The sequence below is a fragment of the Urtica dioica genome, chromosome 8, assembly GCF_054948205.1.
Source record: "Urtica dioica subsp. dioica isolate 48M chromosome 8, U.dioica_male_clone48M_v1_H2, whole genome shotgun sequence".
Taxonomy (NCBI): domain Eukaryota; kingdom Viridiplantae; phylum Streptophyta; class Magnoliopsida; order Rosales; family Urticaceae; genus Urtica; species Urtica dioica.
The window spans coordinates 44,895,719-44,917,682 of record NC_142763.1 but is presented as its reverse complement, the minus strand read 5'-3'; the positions used below and the strand labels follow the sequence as shown (position 1 = coordinate 44,917,682).

Genomic DNA, 21,964 nt, shown 5'->3' with positions numbered 1-21,964 from the left:
TCGCGAGTTGCGGGATCCTTCTTCATTGGAGCCGGGGGCGTGAACTTGTCACGTGCCAGAGCCAGGATTCTTTCCGGCGCTGTGTTCAGCGGCGTGAATGACGAATACCCTTTGAAGTGTTCCGCAAGTCTCGGTTTCTGGGGTACAGGGGGCTGGTTACTAGAAACCTGGTTCCCCTTGTTTCGCCTTTTACGAGGTTCGTTCTGCTCGTGGCTAGGTTCTTCTCGACGACGAGAGCTTTGATTGTTGCTCTTGCGACCGTCGAGGTAATCTTCGACTCCCATGAAGGTCTTAGCTCGAGTCATTAACTTGGCCATGGTAGAAGGGACACGGCCGACGACAGACTTGAGGAAGTCACTCGTGTGCAAGCCTTCTATGATAGCGGCAATTGCGTCACCGTCGTCAAAGCGGTCGACCTTGTTTGACTCTTCAGTGAATCGGGCGAGGTATCGTCTAAGAGACTCGCCACTCTCTTGCCTGATTGACCACAGATACATCTTGGTTTTCTTTTGGACCATGGATGTAGCGAACCGCGCTAGGAACATGTCCTTCAGGTCTTTGAACGAGTGGATGCTTCCTGGCCTTAAGTTTTTGAACCACTCAAAACCGGGTCCGGCGAGGGTCAAACTAAAAGCTTGGCACATGGCGCCAAGAGAAACACCCTGCATCGTCATCCAGGTTTTTATAGTGTTGGATGTGGTATGCGGGATCTGCTTTCCCATCATAGGGGGTGAGGTTTGGGAGTTTGAAATTACCCGTGCAAACCTCAGCCAATATCTGAGCCGTGAAAGGCGAGGAGTTCTCCTCAACGACTCCATAGGTGCTTCCACCTACCCCGTATTCACGGAGATCTCGTACCTCGTTCCGAAGGTTATGGATCATAGTGACCACATCGAGACCAGTCGTTGGAGTGACCCCCTGATCGGGAGGAGTCACTTGTAGCCTTTCGTTAGACCCTTGACCTGCGCGGCGGTTCCCGTTAGTTGGGGCCGCCAACGGGATGTTGGGTCTAGAGCTTAGTCGCTCCCTCAGATCATTGCCACGCCCAATGCGCTGAGCAGTGAGGCGGTCCCTAAGGTCAGGGCTGGTCGTACGGAGGCGCAGGCTTCGCTTGCGACGGCGCGCTCTCCGCGTGCCCTGACTTTCCGCAACATTCTCCCTCGGACCTAGTCGGTCGAGGGCTGAGCGTCGGGAATTCCCCTCTTGAGAAGCTGCCGGCGCGTCACCTGTTCGGGGCAAGGGATTCGATGGACCGGCTTCAAACACGGCAGGGAGTTCCCCGTCCTTCGTGAGAGAAGTCTCGATATCCTCCGACTCACCAGTACCCTCGTAATCAGGGTCGCGGTCGTGGCTTTCCTCGTAGAGGTTCTCAGGATCCCCGTTGGGGATTACCGTGTCACACACAGGTTGCTTCGCAGCCAGTCGGCTGTGGTACCTTGCGTTTCTCGCCTCCAGCCGGCGGATTGATGCTTCAGGTTTAGGAATTGGTGGAGTTTTGATGCAAGAAGGAAGACCAATTGCATATTTTAGTGAAAAGTTGAGTGGGGCAGCCCTAAACTATCCTACTTATGATAAGGAATTATATGCATTGGTGAGGACTTTGGAAAATTGGCAGCACTATCTTTGGCCTAAAGAATTTGTGATACATATGGATCAAGAGTCGTTGAAGCATTTGAAGGGACAACACAAATTGAATAGACGACATGCGAAATGGGTGGAGTTCATTGAAACATTTCCATATGTGATCAAATATAAGCAAGGTAAGGAGAATGTTGTGGCAGATGCATTATCTCGCAGGTACGTTCTACTCTCTACTCTAGATTCTAAGTTGCTTGGATTTGAGTACATTATGGAATTGTATGCTTCTTATTCTGATTTTGGGGCAGCTTTTGAATGTTGTTCTAATGGGGCGAATGGAAATTTTTTTATTCATTCTATTTCGTGAAAATAAATTATGCATTCCTCATTCTTCATTACGTGAACTACTTGTTAGAGAAGCACATTCTGGTGGTTTGATGATGTGATCCCACGTGCGAAGGAACAAAGGCGCTTTATCGAGCCTATTCCTAATTCAAGAGTACAAGACTTCAACAAAGAGTTTCATGGTTTGAACAAATCTGAATGGAAGAAATATAAAGCTAGAGCCAAAAGCGACGCAAGAAGAAAACCCAACCACAAGGCCAAGGGCGGCGCAAATAAAGGAAAGCTTATTCACGTCATTTTAAGCAGTTTGAGCTATTTATTTGTTATTTTCGTAGTTAAACATAATAGATGAAGTTAGAGTCTTTTTAAAGTGTTTTTGGGCTTTAGTTATGCTTAATGAAGCCCATATGTGTTAGGTATTAAGTTAGGCTTTTAATTTTAATGTTATCAGGCCTAAATAATGTTTTGTAGGCCCATTTAAACTAGGGCAACAATGTACTCCGAATTTGCTTTGTATTTTCCCATTTAAAGGAGGTTTCAAGTTGAATGAAAGGATGCAGATTTTTATAAAAAAATATGAGAGTCTTCTCTTGAGTTCTTATGAACTTTTATCGAACTTATCAAGACTAGTCTTGTGGCGTTCAAACCCGACTCATCAGACGGTCTTTCGTAACCGTTCGTGGCATCATTCATTCCACCCTCGTTCCTCATTCGTAGAACGATCCGCCGCTGTGCTATTGGGATATCGGGTCTCGGAGCTTAGTCGGCCGAGGTTCGTATCAAGTGGTATCAGAGCTATGCTCTACGTTTAGGTTTGCTTATCCAATTTTCTATATTTTTTTTTCATTTTATTTGTATTCCTTTTTTTTTGTTGAAGTACATTTTCCAAAAAATAAAATCGAGAAAAAAGAAAAAAAAAAAAAAAGAGAGACAGATCCAAAAAAAGGGGGGTCTGAACAAAAAAAAGAAAAAAAAAGAAAGAAGAATAAAAAAAAAGAAAAAAAAAGAAGAAGAAGATGAATTTTGATGAGTTTTTTAGTGTGGCAAAGGATATAATTTCGAAAGCAACAAAAAAAATTATGAAGAGATTGGATCGAATTGAAGAAAATCAACAATCCAAAAGTGTTGCTGAACAGAAAAGGGTAGAGGCCCTTGACAAGAAATGGGATGTTTTGACATAAAAATTTTGTATCTGCTTTGAACACCAGACCTTCCAACAAAAGAAGAAGAAACATGCCCAACATGTCGATGTTGTTGAAGAACAGGAAATTCTTGTGGGAGAGGAGTTAGTGACTACACTAATCGAGGAGTCTATTCCCATAAAATTAGAAGTCCCAAATTTGGCAGTTCCTTATTTTGAGGATAACAAGAATATGGAGGATGAAGTAATTTCGTTTCAGACGAAGAAGGTCAAGATTTTCTCTCCCATCTCTGAATTCAACAACGTACAAGATTTGAGGATAAATCTTCTTCAAGAGAGAGAGAATGATGTGATCCCACGTGCGAAGGAACAAATGCGCTTCATCGAGCCTATTCCTAATTCAAGAGTACAAGATTTCAAAAAAGAGTTTCATGGTTTGAACAAAGCTGAATGGAAGAAATATAAAGCTAGAGCCAAAAGCGATGCAAGAAGAAAACCAAACCACGAGGCTAAGGGCGGTGCAAATAAAGGAAAGCTTATTCACGTCATTTTACGCAGTTTGAGCTATTTATTTGTTATTTTCGTAGTTAAAAATAATATATGAAGTTAGAGTCTTTTTAAAATGTTTTTGGGGTTTAGTTACGCTTAACGAAGCCCATATGTATTAGGTATTAAGTTAGGCTTTTAATTTTAATTTTATCAGGCCTAAATAATGTTTTGTAGGCCCATTTAAACTAGGGCAACAATGTACTCCGAATTTGCTTTGTATTTTCCTATTTAAAGGAGGTTTTAAGCTGAATGATAGGGGATCCAGATTTTTATAAAAAAAAATACGAGAGTCTTCTCTTGAGTTCTTATGAACTTTTATCGAACTTATCAAGACTAGTCTTGTGGCGTTCAAACCAGACTCATCAGACGGTCTTTCGCAACCGTTCGTGGCGTCATTCATTCCACCCTCGTTCCTAAATTGTAGACGATCCGTCGCTGTGGTATTGGGATATCGGGTCTCGGAGCTTAGTCGGCCGAGGTTCGTATCATTTGATGGATCATTTTGGGGTAGCTAAGACATTGGGTGTGTTGCATGAACATTTCTATTGGCCCCATATGAATCGAGATGTTGAAAAGATTTGTGAGCGATGTATAACTTGTAAACAGGCCAAGTCTAAACAACAACCGCATGGTTTGTATACACCACTTTCGATTCCTAGTGCACCTTGGGTTGATATTTCAATGGACTTCGTTTTGGGATTACCACGGACTAAGAGGGGGAGAGATTCTGTTTTTGTGGTCGTTGATCGATTTTCTAAAATGGCACATTTTACTGCATGTCACAAAACTGATAACGCATCAAACATTGCTGACCTATTTTTCAAAGAGATTGTTAGGTTGCATGGCATGCCTCCCACAATTGTTTCGGATAGAGATGCGAAATTCTTGAGCTATTTTTGGAAAATGTTGTGGGGAAAGTTGGGAACAAAACTATTGTTTTCTACTACTTGTCATCCACAAGCCGATGGGCAAACTGAAGTGGTAATGATGAGGACATGCCCCAAAAGGAGCCGCAAGCAAAATACCAAGTGCCGGAAGGACCCGTGACGAGAGCTCGAGCGAGGAGATTCAAGGAGGAGCTTAACAATCTGATCATCAAGCTCCAAGATGAAGAAGGTGACAAGATCGCAAAGGAGAGGATTCAAGGAAGCCAAGAAACAACAATGAAGAACGTTATTTGGGCTGAATTGAATTAGTCAGACTATTCCTATTTTTCTATTTTCAGTTTATGTTATTTGGGCCAAGACATGTTATTTAAAACGCCCATAATGGTTTGTATTGGGCTGGTCCTTTGTTTTATGCTTATTAGTACTTAAATAAGGCTAAATGGGCTTATTAGGTTATGGGGCCCATGGAGCTGCGAATTTGACCTTTGTAAACTCTATAAATTAAGCGTTTAGGCTGAATGGAAGACACACAATTCTGATTTCGAGTTAAACACTATTCTGTGAGGATTTTCATTCTCTCTTTGGTTCGTTTAGAACTATTCGAGTCTCTTACAAAGCGGTGCGTGTAGGAGTTCGAGCCCGACTCATCAGACGGCCATTCGCATCCGTCCGTGGCGTCATTCGATCCACCTTCGTTCCTAAAACGTAGACGATCCGTCGCTGTGCTATTGGGGTATCGGGTCTCGGAGCTTAGTCGGCCGAGGTTCGTATCAGGTAAATAGATCATTGTCCACTTTGTTGCGTGCTATTATTCAAAAGAACCTGAAAGCTGGGGAAGATTGTTTGCCACATGTTGAATTTGCATATAATCGTAGTGTTCACTCTGCAACTAAGTTCTCTCCTTTTGAAATTGTTTATGGCTTTAATCCAATAACACCTTTGGATTTGATTCCTTTGCCTATTGGTGAGAAAGTTAACTTGGATGGGAAAAAGAAGGCAGATCTTGTGAAACAATTCATGAGAAGACAAGGCAAAACATAGAGCGACGGACTAAGCAATACGCAAAGAATGCCAACAAGAGCCGCAAGAAAAAGATTTTTGAGCCAGGGGATTGGGTTTGGTTGCACATGAGAAAGGAGCGATTCCCGGAGGAAAGGCGTTCCAAATTACTTCCAAGGTGTGACAGACCATTCCAGGTTCTGGAGCGCATCAATGACAATGCCTACAAGCTTGACTTACTTGGTGAGTATGGTGTTAGTGCAAGCTTTAATGTTTCTGATCTATCATATTTTGATGTAGGTGATGATTTGAGGACAAATCGTTTTCAAGAGGGGGAGAATGATGAGAATCGAGGAGCTAAAGTGGATGCAAGTGATCAAGGAGCTCAAATGGATACAAGTGGACCTGAGATGACTAAAAGAAAACTTTCAAGTGGTCCATTAAGTTTGCCTAGTGGGCCTCTCACAAGGTTTAAGGCCAAACAATTCAAAGAGGCTCTAAATGGGCTGATTCAACAAGTTAGCTCATTTGGACCCAAAGTTGAGGGAAATCAAAAGCAAGAGAGCCTAATTACAATGATTAAGGTTCTACAAGACTAATCAGAATGCCTACGTCGTTTTTAGGCATCGGATCCATATTTTTAACAATAAATAAGGATGTTCACTCTTTTGGGAGTTACTTTTGTAACCACTCGGAATAGTGGACGAATTTGGGGTGTTTATACCCATTTAGTGTGTTGTTTTGTGTGTTTTTATGTCAAAGACTTTCAGTTTCAAAGTTGTAAGGGCTGAGAGTTATTTGGATTTAGATTTCAGCTTTTATTTCTAGTGTCTTATATGTTGTTTTTAGAGCTGTTGGAGCAAAACGTTTTCGGCTGATTGTAAAGCCTCTCCAAGGCTATAAATAAGTGTTTAGGAGAATGTAATCAGATACTGATGCAGGGCAAACTGGGCTATAGTTTCAAGAATGTTGAGATCACCGAAACGGACAAAAGAGTAGTGTTTTCTGAGTGGAATCGACCTAGTAAACAAGACCCACAATGTGGGGTCTCGAGATTTAAGCCGAATTCTGACGGTTAGGCTTTCAAAATGACGTTTTGTGTTCTTCTCGATTAATTTAATTATAGCTTTTATTATTGTGTTTAAGTAGATTTAATTTATGCATTAATATTCAGTTTTTGGATTATGAAAAGTCTCTTGATGAATCTATAAATCATGAGCACCTATTTTGTAATGGATAGATTATGAATGAACATTTCTGAAAACACTTTTGTGAGAAAATACTCTCTAATTTCTTAGGTTCTAAATCGTTGAACTTATCAAGGCAAAGAACTTTGTGGCGTTCTTCGAGTTCTAGACTTATCAATAGTTTCATTCCATAGACTATTGTGGCGTCTTTCATTCCCCCCTCAATCTTATCAATAGTTCAAATTACAAACTATTGTGGCGATTATCACTCGTCCCAAAACCCAAAACCGACCCTTCCTTTCAACCTATCCAAAAACCACCAAAAATTCCCTACAACAACAAAACAGCAAACCTTCATCCAAATTGAAGTAAAGACTTATTGAGGCAACCCACGTAATTCCGCAACGATTTGAGCTTCATTCATCGCAAATGCAGCGAGGTTCTCATCATTTGGTATCAGAGCCGAAGACGATCGTGAATCATGCAACTTTTTGCTGGGTTCGTTGAAGACTACCCCATGTCATACGTATTCAATGACGACGTTGAAGATGAAGAACATTTTTTTGAGTCATTGGGTGACCCAATATACGACGAGGAACTCCATGACGAGGAATTCAATGACGAATCGATTTTCCAAAAATATAACATTAAAGAGCCAATATTTGACTATCCGATCTTCGAAGAGCTAATCTTTGACAAAGACGAGGAAGACACGAAGATATCTCTTTCTCCAATTATCAATCAATCCGATGGAGGTGGTACAATTTTCGTTGACGTGTCTTATTTATTTGAGGTTGAATTAAGTATTTTGGAGTTCATCAAGATTGTCATTCTTTATTCGCACCACCTAAGAATGCATCGAATTCGAGGACGAATTCTGTCAAACACGGGGAGAATGATGCAGGGCAAACTGGGCTATAGTTTCAAGAATGTTGAGATCACCGAAACGGACAAAAGAGTAGTGTTTTCTGAGTGGAATCGACCTAGTAAACAAGACCCACAATGTGGGGTCTCGAGATTTAAGCCGAATTCTGACGGTTAGGCTTTCAAAATGACGTTTTGTGTTCTTCTCGATTAATTTAATTATAGCTTTTATTATTGTGTTTAAGTAGATTTAATTTATGCATTAATATTCAGTTTTTGGATTATGAAAAGTCTCTTGATGAATCTATAAATCATGAGCACCTATTTTGTAATGGATAGATTATGAATGAACATTTCTGAAAACACTTTTGTGAGAAAATACTCTTTAATTTCTTAGGTTCTAAATCGTTGAACTTATCAAGGCAAATAACTTTGTGGCGTTCTTCGAGTTCTAGACTTATCAATAGTTTCATTCCATAGACTATTGTGGCGTCTTTCATTCCCCCCTCAATCTTATCAATAGTTCAAATTACAAACTATTGTGGCGATTATCACTCCACCCAAAACACCAAACCGACCCCTCCTTTCAACCTATCCAAAAACCACCAAAAATTCCCTACAACAACAAAACAGCAAACCTTCATCCGAATTGAAGCAAAGACTTATTGAGGCAACCCACGTAATTCCGCAACGATTTGAGCTTCGTTCATCGCAAAGGCAGCGAGGTTCTCATCAGATACAATCCCCTTTGAATGAAATATATGTGAGTTTGTGTCTTTCTTGTTCTTGAAAAGACTTTTTGAACTTATCAAGTTTTCTTGTGACGTTCAGCAACTTGACTTATCATCTTGTTTCTTAAGTGTTCATCTTGAATATCTTGCTGTGGGGTCATATATATTGTAGACTTGGTTCTTGTCTCTCTAGATATTGGGTCAAGTCTCAACATTCTAGTCCTTTGCAGATCTTGGGGTCTTTTTTCCAATCTTTGTTATTGGGTCTTATCACATTTATTGGTAAGGATCATATCATTTAGATTATCATAAAGTTTCAAACAGACAAGGAAGAATGAATGAACGTTTCAACTTTTATTAATGATTTAGAATTTACAAGCAAGAGTCTTCGTGCGACTATATTACATCAAATGTACATAAATACACACTATTACTCTTCTTGTGGGCAACATTGACAACAGCACACTCCCCGCGCATGTCCGAACAACGCAGGAGGTGTGTGGCACGGGGCGTGCAGCCTGCATTGTGTATGGATGCAACGCGAGCAAGTGTGGGGTCGCCTTGGGCCCGTTTTGTGTGGGCCTTGATGGGCTTTATTTAAGCTTTGACGTGGGAATTCCTAATAAGTCATGAGGAATTTAATAATTTTCGAAAAGCACCGATAACACATAGAAAGATAACGATAAGAGAAATAATCTCATTGTGAAGAGTAAAACTCGACATATGAAAATAATGAGTGAATTTCCTTTGTGTTTCGGCACTTAATCGTTTAGTTATAAGTTTTGTTTTACCCGAATATCGCGGGTTCTTTTGTATATTTTTCATTTTTTTTATAGATTTTGCGACTAATATCATGAATTTTTGACAAATTTTAAGAATTTTCGACGGATGTAATATATAAAATTGGTCTGAAAAATTAAAAGTTGGTCAAAAATGCTCTATTTTGGTAAAAAATTAAAATGAATTGGTCGAAGCAACCCAACATAGTTAATTGGTCGACACAAGAAATAGGTCGAGATTATTAGAAAATTGGTCGAAAATATTAGATACGATAAAATTTGTCGAAAGAACTGAAATTTGGGCAAAAATCATATAAATACTAAACATTTTTCGAAATTCAAAAACTGAACGAAGATATCAAAAAATTCTAGGAATTGGACGAAAATCAACTTCAATTGGTCAAAATTGGAACACTTAGTCTAAACTTTCTCAGATTTTGAAAATTTTAGGAATTGGGTGAAAATCTAAGAAAGACCGATGAAACATATTTCATGTTGAAGCGGTCAATCGCAATAGAGGTGGGATTGATTGGCGGAGATGGAGACGGAACCGGTCAATGGTTGATGGTGATGGAGGTGGGAGCTATCGATGGTCGTACATGGAAGCGGTAGTTGACGACACTACCAACAACAACAGAGAGATGAGAATAAGAAGCATTTGGTCGAAATGTTCAGAAGAAATATTGAGTGATAATGTTTCCCCTCAATCCTCCTATTTTTCATAATTTCCAAACACAAGCAAGAGTTTTTATTTTCCCTCTTGTTTTCCCTCATATTTTCATTTTCCCTTGTATTTTCACTTTCCCTCCTATTTTTCGGATACCAAATGGAACCCTTAGTCGCTCGACCATCTACTTGCACCCCACCACTACTCACATGTGTCATGTGACCAATCGAGGACCTTGGATGATAAGAAAATGCGTCTCTGCAAAATTGATTTAGGAAGATGATTTTCATCATCAGTCAACAGACTGCTGATGTGAGAAGGGGAGTAGAGCCCATATGTCGGTTGCGCCCCACTTAAACCTATGTGAGAGCATATAAGTTAAATTTAAAAAAGAATTCAATATACACTCAAACTAAAGACCACTAAAAGAAAAAATCATGTTTAAAATGTATTATGGTGTTATTGTATAAAGGGTGAAAATCATGTTTTCACATCTTATTATGTATCAATACATTTTGTTACCTGGCTATTTTGCCCTGAGAATATATTTTCATAGGCCCGCTAGAAAACATTTAAAAACAAGTCTAAAGGCTCACCTGACGCGTAGGTCTTGGCTACGGAAGTGCAGGCTTCGGCCTGGAAGTCTCGACCTTATTCAGTAAGCATCGGCCTGGAAGTCTCGACCTCATTCAGTAGGAATCGGCGTAGGGGGTCTATGCCATAAGAAGGCCTTGACCTGGAGGTCTCGACCACAACTAGAAGGCCTTTGACTGGAGGTCTTAGCCAGAGCCAGAAGGTCTTGACCTGAGGCCTCACACAAGATATATCAATAACTCTCTTACGCCAGGCTTCACACAAGATATAATGACGTGCGGCTTTATGTCCTTGAGCAATAAAAGCTTCTTGATAAGAATCTCGATCGACATATTTTATTTCTATTAAAGATAAGCGCTCCAAGCATCGATAATAGCCAAAGTCGCAAAGAAATAGTCTAAGCTAAAATACCTAAAGTCAAAGACATTATCAAGACAGTAACCCAACGCACAAAACAGGACCGAGAAACCACCCCGCGTTCGACAAGACCATAAGCTCATAAGAGCGACAAAATCCTAGAGTTAGCAGTGAAAATATACACCGCCTAGAGACTCAGGGCAAGTCCCGAGGTAACAAAGGCCACCAAAAGAGCCCACCAAATAATAGCTTAATCCCTAAAGGGCAACAAAGACCCGGAATAGCCAAACCAATTATTTAGCTTCATGGCAAATCAAAGACTGATGTCAAGTTGGAGGTTAATGTTATATGGCTGCCCCTCGGAAAAGAGAAAAACACGATAGTGTATGAGGAATGGAATCATTCCAGATCTTTTGCAGATCTAGTCTCCGACCAGGTTCAGGCGGGACCCAGAGAGGTTCCGCCAAGGAAAGGCGAGACTTAGCCTCTTCAGGCACGTCCCGCGAGCCACATGCGTGACCCAGCCCAAAGGGCATGTCCCATGAGCTACGAGCGAGACCTAGCCATCAGAGGTAGGTGTCGTGGACCTCTCCCAGGCCCCGCCCAAGAGCAGGCCTCACATGCCCCACAAAGCACAAGGGCTCGCTTCGCGGCCTGAGGCCTCGCTAACCAACAGCAAGGCCTGCCCTCGCACGGGTGACCTCTCTCTTAGTCTAGGCCACCCACGGTGAGACCCAAAGCCCCTCGCACGAGACCTCCCAGAAATGTCCCGCCCAAGGTCTCTCAAAAATCGTGCCATACACGACTTAGGTCCATCTGCCTATAAATATGGGTTCTCTCTCTGCATTTTGTAAGTCAGTCACTACCTGAGAACAATCATACTCTGTCTACACGAATGTATATGCTTGCGAGCTAACGAGGACGTTTTTTGCTTAACGCTTAGCATTACACCAATACTAAGATTGAGCGTCTGAGAACCGAAGAAGGGAAACCTTCCACGCCCCTCTAGTTCACTGGTTATTTCCTCTCATGACTTGAACATGAGTGACTCCCGGCTATCCCAAGAGGTTGGTGATCTTAGTTATTTGACGACACCAATCTGCTTGCAACTTTGGGATCTAGCCCTAGGTTGAACCACGAACGGCTCATTAGTGTTGACCCGAAACCGAGCGTTAGCACAAATTATCAAGAATTTGTTGCACCTAGCCATTTCCCTAGCTCCTTCTAAGGATCCAACCAAAGTTTTATTTTATTAAAAAAAATCCATTAGGCCCGCATTAAACTTATTAACTAAAAAATAAATTAAAATTTACACTTTAGTTAATTAAATTTTACTCTTTAGTTAATTAATTTACTGCGGGCCTAGTATGTAATTTTTTTTTAATAAAATATAACTTGAACTACTTTTTTAAAAACGAGGGTGGACTATTGGACTACTGACCTAATTAATTGCCCCCAAATTATTTTCTTTAATACAACCTCTATAATTTAGTATGCTTATTTTTTAAGTAATTATTTTTTATTTTAATGGTTGAGTTTTAATGTTTAATAATCAAACATTTAGGTTAATAAGAAAATAATATTAACAATAACAATAAATAAAATAGAGTTAAATTCTTATATATAATTAGTAACTAATTAAATTAAAGAACTTAAATCTAAAAGCATATTCTTAAAATATTTTCTCCGGTGTAAAACATGGTGGTGAAAAAATTACACCAAATTTGGTGTAAAAATGGCACTAAAATAATGCTACAGATGCTCTAAAGATACAATTTGGATTACATTACGTCCGAGATCTATTCTTGTGTGAAGTCATAGACTCAATCCTAAAACTTGTGAAATCGCTTCATTATTGAAATATAAAGAATTTCTTTATGGTTTGTGTTCAAATGTCTAATGTAATGAAAATTCACATGACGTGTGAATATAAGAATGAAAAAGGTAAAAAAAAGTTAAAAATTAAATATATATATATATATATATATATATATATATATATATATATATATATATATATATATATATATTCACACTAGCATCGTTATAATATGATTCAAGCTTTGTCCCTTCGATTTTTTTATCATATACAATCTTGGGGATCCTTTGCGTCGTTGACCTAGATCTTGTTTGCATCACTAACCTATTAGCTAAATAATTTGCAACGCTAACCCCCCTCTTTTTATTAATGAAACCATAAAGCTAAAATAAATTTAGAAATTAATTCACTTAAAAAAAAACGAATTTAATCCTCTTAAATTTTGAAAAAGTCATAAATATTATTTCCTTCATTTGGTTTTCATCTTCTCTAATGGAGACAACTCTCTAATCATATCATCAATCGCTAATAGAATAAACCCTTTCTTTATCAACATTTCATCCTCTATAATAGAGATCACTCTCTAATCACCCTCTCCGACTTCAAAACTCTTGAGAAAAAAGTTCAAGGTTTACATGGTTGAATTTAAAGATAGATAAACCAACATAACTTGTAGGTTTATCTCACATATTGTTTTACAAGATTGATATGTTTCGTTGGTAGGGGTTAAAGTTCATCAAATACAGTGTAATGCGTGTTTTTGAATTTTTTACCATAAAGTTTGCATTATAACGATGATGAATTAGTCGGTTGTTCTAGAATAAATTTTTTGTCGACTTGGTTGACCCAGTCGACTTGGTCAATTCAGTCAATCACAATTGGCATACATAGTCTTCTTGTCGAACTAGTCGTCTATGGACAGCTAGACGAGAGTTGTTTAAGTTGGCTAGTTCAATATTAGACAATTAATTTCTAACTTGACTAGATATTAAGTCATATTAATAAATTAGTAATAGGTCACTCTAGTCAGACTTAATTATCTATAACTTGGCTTATTCAATATTTTAATAACATAGTTTAATCATCTTCATTAAAATTCAATTTTGCAAATCATTCTAAGATAAGATAAATGTTAGTCATATAACTTAGTTGTGACACATTCAATTATTTTATATAAAATTGAATATTAATTCATATATGATCTCCTAATTAATATGGATCAGATGCATATGTAATGTTATAGGATGAGTTGTGTTGGAATTGGCTTCGAGCAAGCGGCAGAATTCAAAAAATTTCGTTAAAACAAGTAAAACGTTTTTACTAACGTATTCAAAGAGCAAGTACATATAAATAAAAAATATTAATGAGAATTATATGTTTACTAACCTTTGAGAAGCTTGAACGTTTAGATGTCTTAGGAAAGTTGAAACGTTCGTCTCCCCTCGCAGCACGTCTCTCTTCGTTCCTCGGGAGCTCGAGCAACCACGAAAGTTTCTATCACAAGAATCACTCGAGAAAGAAAGGAATTAGTGTGTGGGAACTTTTAAAACACGACGATTCAAGAACAAGTCTTAAAGCCGAAGAGCTAAAACACTAGGTCAAATATGGACCTAGGTGCCAAAACAAAAACGAAAAGAAAACTAGAGAGAGAGAGAGAGTGAAGGGGCAGCCAAGGTTCTTGAGATCAATCTCTTAAACTTTAGGATGAATAAATTGAAGGGAATGAGGGCTCTATTTATAGGAGAGGATTTACTTTCAATAAAGTAGTTTCACCTTCTATAGAATATCACATATTCATGAGCAATATTCCCTTTACTTCTTTAGAGGCACACGGCCAAGAGAGTCTTCATGACTCCTTGGATTTTGTTTCCTATTTTGTTTGCTTCTCCCTTGCCTTGTAATAGCCGCCCACCTCACTTTCCTTCTAGAGCAAATTTGTTTCCTCTTGTTCTTTTGGCAAGTATCTTCATACATTAATGCACAAAATAATCTATCTTTTTCTTTGGGTGTTGGGCGTGTAAGACCTTCTAGAAGGGCCTTCTTGATTTTTCTTCATTTGTTCATGACAACATAAGAAAATCGCATTAAGAATTTTCAAGTAAAATTCTATGAAATGAAATTAATCCACAAGGCCCAATAAACTTGTTATGGTCGAGTGATTTAAGTAATCATATGACCATGTCAAAAATTTATTGACATTCATTTCATTCTATGTCCAAAAAGACAAAATTACCCTTTAGACAATTTTCGTAAAACTTGTCTCGTTCTTGTGTTGACTTAGCTTCTAGTTTAACTATTCCTACTCGATATGATTTTTGATAGTGACCTCATGGATCCAAATAAACAAAGCTTGAGATAAAATACTTGGACTCAAAAGCTCACAAACCTTTTCCAAGTTTAGCTTAATGTCAACTGACTCCACTAAAGAGTTGACAATGAGAATCTATCGGTTCAAATGAATTTATTTTCTACTCAAGAATTCAACTAAATTGTGATGATTGGATCCACTGAATATTATCTATGTTTACCCTTCATGAATATCATCAGTTAGTCGGGATTTACAAAATTACGATTTTACCTTTCTAGCTGTTATTTCTGTTGTCAATGGTGCCCACAAGAAGAGTTGTAGTCTTTATTTTGTACATTTGATGTAATAAAGTCTTTTAGTCCATAAACAAACTTAACAACTTACGAAGAGACAAATGTAGATTTGCATGAACAAACTCTTCGTAGTTTGCTTAAAACGATATATTCGCAATCTTAGGGTCAAAGGACTATTGACCTCAGTACGATTGTTAGAAGAATCTCTGATGTCTGGTTATGAGGCATTGAGAGTTGGAGACTCTATAGTTCTTCTAGGTATCTTCCGAAGGTACTGAATTGACCAGTGCACTTCTAGAGATAAGATAAGAACAAACCATTTAACCTCTTATGTCTCGAAGTCACTATGTATGAATTGCATCATGCTTACCTTAATCCTGAAATGAGACATGCCATTTCACAGCTTACGTATTCTCATTTGAGAAAGTCAGAGTTCGGACTCACTATGTGATTCCGAACATGGCCTATTGGTGAAGTACTAAGTTGTGAGTCTGTCATGAGTAACTTTGTGAAGTTCTCATAGATATGGAATTCATGTACAAGATTGCTGAAATGCAATGTATGTCACCTCATGCTTTGTTCCTTGGAGTATGAATAAATGAACTGGCCAGTGTCCAAATTGAGTCCTGACTCTTTTGGATGAAACAATGTGACTTGTTAGCTCCTCGTCAATACATTGTTTCTAACTTATTCACAATCGACAAACTCTTTAGTGGATGAAATAACACCTAGAAGGGTAAAATGGTAATTTTGTAAATTACATCTAGCTGATGATATTCATGAAGGGTAAAATTAGATAATATTCAGTGGATCCACTCATCACAATTAAGTTGAATTCTTGAGTAGAAAATAAATTCATTTGAACCGAGAGATTCTCAGTTTCAACTCTTTAGTGGAGTCAGTTGACATTAAGCTAAACTTGGAAAAGGTTTGTGAACTTTTGAGTCCAAATATGTTAGCTCAAGCTTTGTTCATTTGGATCCATGAGGTCACTGTCAGAAGTCATTTCGAGTAGGATTAGTTAAACTAGAAGCTAAGTCAAAACAAGAACTAGACAAGTTTTACGAAAATTGTCTAAAGGGTATTTTTGTCTTTTTGGACATAGGATGAAATGAATGTCAATAAATATGTTTTTTGATATTGTCATATGATGATAATAAATGTATCACACATCCATGTTAGTGTAATTGAGCCTTGAGGATTAATTTCATTTCATGGAATTTTACTTGAAAATTCTTAATGGGCTTTTCTTATGTTGTCATGAACAAATGAAGAAACATCTAGAAGCTCCTTCTAGAAGCCCCTTGCTCGTCCAACATAGATAGAGAAAGGAGTTTATATTGTGCATTGATGTATATTGTTTTGGCACCGAGGTCCACATTTGACCTAGCGTTTTGTTTTAGATCATCGACTCTAAGACTTGTTCTTGAGTCATCTTGTTTAAAAGTCCCCACACACTAAATCCTTCTTACCTCGAGTGATACATGTGATAGAAACTTTCGTGGTTACTCAAATTCCCGAAGAACGAAGAAAGGCAAGCTACGTGGGGAGATGAGCGATTTAACCTCCACAAGCATCTCAATGATCACGCTACGTAAAGGTTAGTAAACGAGTAATTGCTCTTAGATAGTTTTAATTTGATATAACATGTGCTTGCTCTTTGTCTAGGTTAGTAAAAAATCGTTTTTACTTGTTTAAAGAAAATTTCAAATTCTGCCGCTTGAAGAAGCGTTAAACTTTTCTTAACCCTAGATCTATTCCAAAAAATGGTATCAGAGCTATGGTCAAAGTTAAGCATGTACATGTGATTAAAACTATGAGCTTGAAAATCGTTTTCGAAAGATTACTCGTTTTTTGACAAGTTAGAATTGTTTTCTTAGATTTTTTTTTAATTTTTTGCTCGTGTCTGTAAATTAAAAAAATCATGTTGATTTTCTATGACCATGGGATGTTATTAAAACACAATAGAATTAGTTCTAAATTTTTTGAATTTTTCCATAATGAAAAACGTGTTTTATTAAGTTTGAAAAATTTCGGTTAATTTCATGACTAGTTATATTGTCTTACTAGTTTTCTTTGTTTACTCATTTCGTTTTATGTTTGTTGTTATTTACTGTTATACTATGTTATTACCATGTTAATAAAACAAATATAAAAGATTTAACAACTCTCTAAAACATTCTGTTACACTCGATTGTTTTGCACTCAAGTCCGAACTTTAATTATTTCAAGTTTTCTTCGAGATCGAGAAAAAACATACAGTAAAAGTGGCATAACTCTCTGCTCAGAATTCAAAGTTTAATGATTCTTAAATCAAATTAAAGGTATGTTTGTCCTCTTTCCAATACCATTGGTTTGAGGTCAAAAGAAAGTCGGAGCCACCTTTTATGGTGATTTTACTGCGAGGTGCCCGGTTGCTCCGAAAGTCTAGTTTTTTAGAATTTTTGAATTCCGGATTTCGGACCCCACTCCATGAGTTATAGAACTCTAATAAGAAAATTTCCTTGAGCAATTTTTTTTATAAGATAATAAACATGATGTGAAAGATTAAAATATTTTGATTTTTGAAAAATTTACTTGAATTGAATTTCTTTAAAAACTAGATTGATTGTTGAAAATCGTTTTGACTTTCAAACTTGAAAATGTTTTGTCATCCAAGATTGAGACAATGAGACAAGGCCTCCCTCGAGGCATTGCGAAAGGATGTTAGTGATCAAACTTTTTTTTATAAGGTGGCTAGTCAAAAATGATGTATTGACATCTTGGCTATGCATTAATGATGAGTCATTAACTTATGAAAGGAGACTCGTTGCGGCCTTCCCTCGAAGGAGTAAAGTGTCATTTCGTTCATAACACCTTTAGATTTTTCCTATCTTGTTCATCCTAAAAACTTAAATCCTAAACCAAAAGACTAATCATTTCCTCGAATGATTTCGTTTAGTGTCATTTCGTTTCAACTTTTCAGCATAATGTTTCTCAACCCTCTCTCAACCATCCTTTCCTCGAACATTCTCGAAGAGGAAAATTACGTCGACGGGAAACGCAACCTCGACATAGTCCTTACCGTGGACAAGCACAAATGGGTACTCACCACTGTTGGAATTGATCTAGGGTTTAAGAAAAAGTTTAACGCTTCGGTAAGCGGCGGAATTTTAAAAAATTTCTTTTGACAAGTAAAACGATTTTACTAACCTAGACAAAGAGCAAGCACATGTAAATAAAAACTATTATGAGCATAAATAATTTACTAACCTTTTGGAAGCTTGAACGTTGGGAAGCTTTTGGAAAGTTGCAACGTTCGTCTCCCTCGCAGCACGTCTCTCTTCCTTTCCTCGTTAACTCGAGCAACCACGAAAGTTTCTATCACTAAATCACTCAAGATAACAAGGAATTTGTGTGTGGGCACTTTTAAACACTACGACTTAAGAACGAGTCTTGAAGTCGAAGAGCTAAACACTAGGTCAAATGAGGACCTAGGTGCCAAAACCAAAAATGAAATTGAATAGAGAGAGAGAGAGAGAGGAGAGGGGCGGCCAAGCTAGAGAGAGAGGCTCTCAATCTCTAAAACTTGGGATGAATGAAATGAGAAGAATAAGGCCCCTATTTATAGGAGAGGCTTTACCTTCAATAAAGTAGTTTCCTCTTCTATAGAATATCACATATTCATGAGGAAATATTCCTTATTTCCTTTTCTCATTTGGGCGTGTAAGCCTTGGCATCTAGAAGCGAATTTGTTTCTTATTTTGCTTGCCTTGGCCGCCCATGTCATTTCCTCCTAGAGGAAATTTGTTTCATCTTTTTCTTTTGGCAAGTACCTTCATACATTAATGCACAAAATAATCTCTCTTTCACACTAAGGGCTGCACGAAATTTGGTCTCCCATTCACTTGGGTTGGACGGCCAAAAGCCTTCTAGAAAGGCTTTCTAGGTTTTTCTTTAATTGTTCATGACAACATAAGAAAAGCCCATTAAGAATTTTCAAGTAAAATTCTATGAAATGAAATTAATTCACTAGGCCCAATGAACACATCATGGCCGAGTGATATAATGTCATCATATGACTATGTCAAAAAATTTATTGACATTCATTTCATGCCTTGTCCAAAAAGACAAAATTACCCTTTCGACAATTTTTCGTAAAACTTGTCTCGTTCTTGTTTTGACTTAGCTTCTAGTTTAACTATTCCTGCTTGATGTGATTTGTGACAGTGACCTCATGGATCCAAATGAACAAAGCTTGAGCTAAACACTTGGACTCAAAAGTTCACAAACCTTTTCCAAGTTTAGCGTAATGTCAACTGACTCCACTAAAGAGTTGACACTGAAAATCTCTCGGTTCAAATGAATTTATTTTCTACTCAAGAATTCAACCTAATTGTAATGAGTGGATCCACAGAATATTATAAGTGTTTACCCTTCATGAATATCATCAGCTAGTCGGGATGTACAAAATTACCATTTTACCCTTCTAGCTGTTATTTCCTCAACTCCTTTGTCGCTTGTGAATAAGTTAGAAACAATGTATTGACGAGGAGCTAACAAGTCACATTGTTTCATCCAAAAGAGTCAGGACTCAATTTGGACACTGGCCAGTTCATTTATTCACATTCCAAGGAACAAAGCATGAGGTGATATACATTGCATTTCAGCAATCTTGTACATGAATTCCATATCTATGAGAACTTCACAAAGTTACTCATGACATTCTCACAACTTAGTACTTCACCAATAGGCCCTGTTCGGAATCACATAGTGAGTCCGATTTCTGACTTTCTCAAATGAGAATACGTAAGCTGTGACATGGCATGTGTCATTTCAGGATTAAGGTAAGCACGATGCAATTCATACGTAGTGACTTCGAGACATAAGAGGTTAAATGGTTTGTTCTTATCTTTTCTCTAGAAGTGCAGTGGTTAATTCAGTACTTTCGGAAGATACCTAGAAGAAGTATGGAGTCTCCAACTCTCAATGCCTCATAACCAGACATCATAGATTCTTCTAACAATCATACTGAGGTCAATAGTCCTTTGACCCTTAGATTGCGAATATATCGTTTTAAGCAAACTACGAAGAGTTTGTTCATGCAAATCTACATTTGTCTCTTCGTAAGTTGTTAAGTTTGTTTATGGACTAAAGACTAATGTTTTGTCATAAAGCTTCAAATAGACAAGGAAGAATGAATGAACGTTTTAAATTTTCATTAATGAATAAGCAATTACAAGCAAGAGTCTTCGTGAGACTTTGTTACATCAAATGTATAAAATAAAGACTGCAACTCTTCTTGTGGGCACCATTGACAACAAACTCCCACTTGACTCAAAGAAGATGTGTGTAGTCCTTCATGCCTAATCCCTCTCGATGTTGGTCGAAGACCTTGTTCGTTAGGGCCTTGGTGAATGGATCTTCTTCACTTCCACGTATCCGCGCTGCACGATCTCTCGAATCAAATGGTATTTCCTCTCAATGTGCTTAGAGCGCTTATGGCTTCGATGTTCCTTTGAGTTAGCGACAGCCCCACTATTATCACAATAAAGGGTCATGGGCTCATCGACGTTTGGATGAACTTCCAAATACTTAAGGAATTTTTTAAGCCATACAGCCTCTTTGGATGCTTCACAAGCAGCCACATATTCTGCTTCCATAGTGGAGTCAGCAATGCAAGATTGCTTAATACTCCTCCACAAAACAGCTCCACCATTAAGGATGAACACAGATCCCGAAGTGGATTTTCTGGAATCATTATCCGCTTGAAAATCGGAGTCGGTATATCCCGTCATAGTCAGGTCAGTACCTGAGTATGTAAGCATCAAGTTCCTAGTTCTTCGAAGATACTTAAGAACATGCTTAACAGCAATCCAGTGCTCGGGTCCAGGGTTGGATTGGAAACGGCTAACTACGCCAACGGCGAAACATATATCAGGTCTAGTGCAAAGTATAGCATACATGAGGCTTTCTACGGCAGAGGCGTAAGGAATTTTCCTCATGTCTTCAATCTCTTATGCAGTCTTGGGAGACTGGTCCTTACAGAGTGAGACTCCATGCCTAAAGGGTGTTTGGCCCTTCTTGGAGTCTTGCATCGAGAAGCGATCCATCACCTTATCAATATAAGATGCTTGAGAGAGTGACAAAGTCCGGTTCTTCCTATCTCGAAAGATTTGGATCCTCACAATGTACGCGGCCTCTCCTAGATCCTTCATATCGAATTGCTTTGCTAGGCAGACCTTAACCTTAGATAACTTACCCACGTCATTACCTATGAGTAATATATCTTCGACATAGAGTACCAGAAACACAACTTTACCTTCGTGTATTAACTTGTAAACACAAGGCTCATCTATTGACTGTTCAAGGTCGAAGCTTTTCACAGTTTCATTGATTCTAATATTCCATGACCTAGATGCTTGCTTTAGTTCCATAAATGGACTTAAGTAACTCACAAACCTTGGTCTCTTGACCTTTTTCCACGAAACCGTCTGGTTGAGCCATGTAAATGCGCTCGTCAAGATTGCCATTCAGGAAGGCTGTCTTGACATCCATTTGCCATATCTCATAGTCGAGAGCTACATCTATGGATAGAAGTATGCGGATGGATTTAAGCATCGCGACTGGCGAGAAGGTTTCTTCATAGTCAATCCCTTCTTGTTGGGTATCACCCTTAGCCACAAGTCGTGCTTTGAAGGTCTCGACGTTCCCATCTGGACCCCTTTTCTTCTTGTATATCCACTTACACCCTACGGCTTTAATCCCTTCAGGAAGGTCTACAAGTTTCCAGACTTTGTTGACATACATCGAGTGCATTTCAACTTTCATGGCGTCAAGTCAAAGGTTTGATTCAGAACATACATTGAATGCATTTCAACTTTCAT

The 21,964-nt window shown here is 38.2% G+C and overlaps 1 protein-coding gene across 1 annotated transcript; it reads left to right on the top strand.

The window, feature by feature from the left end:
- The first annotated feature begins 1,648 nt into the window (after positions 1 to 1,648).
- LOC149389942 (uncharacterized) lies at positions 1,649 to 9,672 on the top strand. Its single transcript, XM_089622769.1, has 3 exons — positions 1,649 to 1,797; positions 5,501 to 6,017; positions 9,511 to 9,672. Exons 1-3 carry the CDS (start codon positions 1,649 to 1,651, stop codon positions 9,670 to 9,672), a joined length of 828 nt encoding a protein of 275 aa, XP_089478895.1.
- Positions 9,673 to 21,964: the final 12,292 nt, after the last annotated feature.

Bases quoted from the DNA above. Each gene is read 5' to 3' on its own strand.
- LOC149389942 (XM_089622769.1), top strand. From the start codon at position 1,649: ATGGATCAAGAGTCGTTGAAGCATTTGAAGGGACAACACAAATTGAAT. The intron at 1,798-5,500 runs GTACGTTCTACT...AAAAGAAGGCAG, and splicing joins GCAGATGCATTATCTCGCAG to ATCTTGTGAAACAATTCATG. The intron at 6,018-9,510 runs GTTAGCTCATTT...TGAAAATTTTAG, and splicing joins TAAATGGGCTGATTCAACAA to GAATTGGGTGAAAATCTAAG.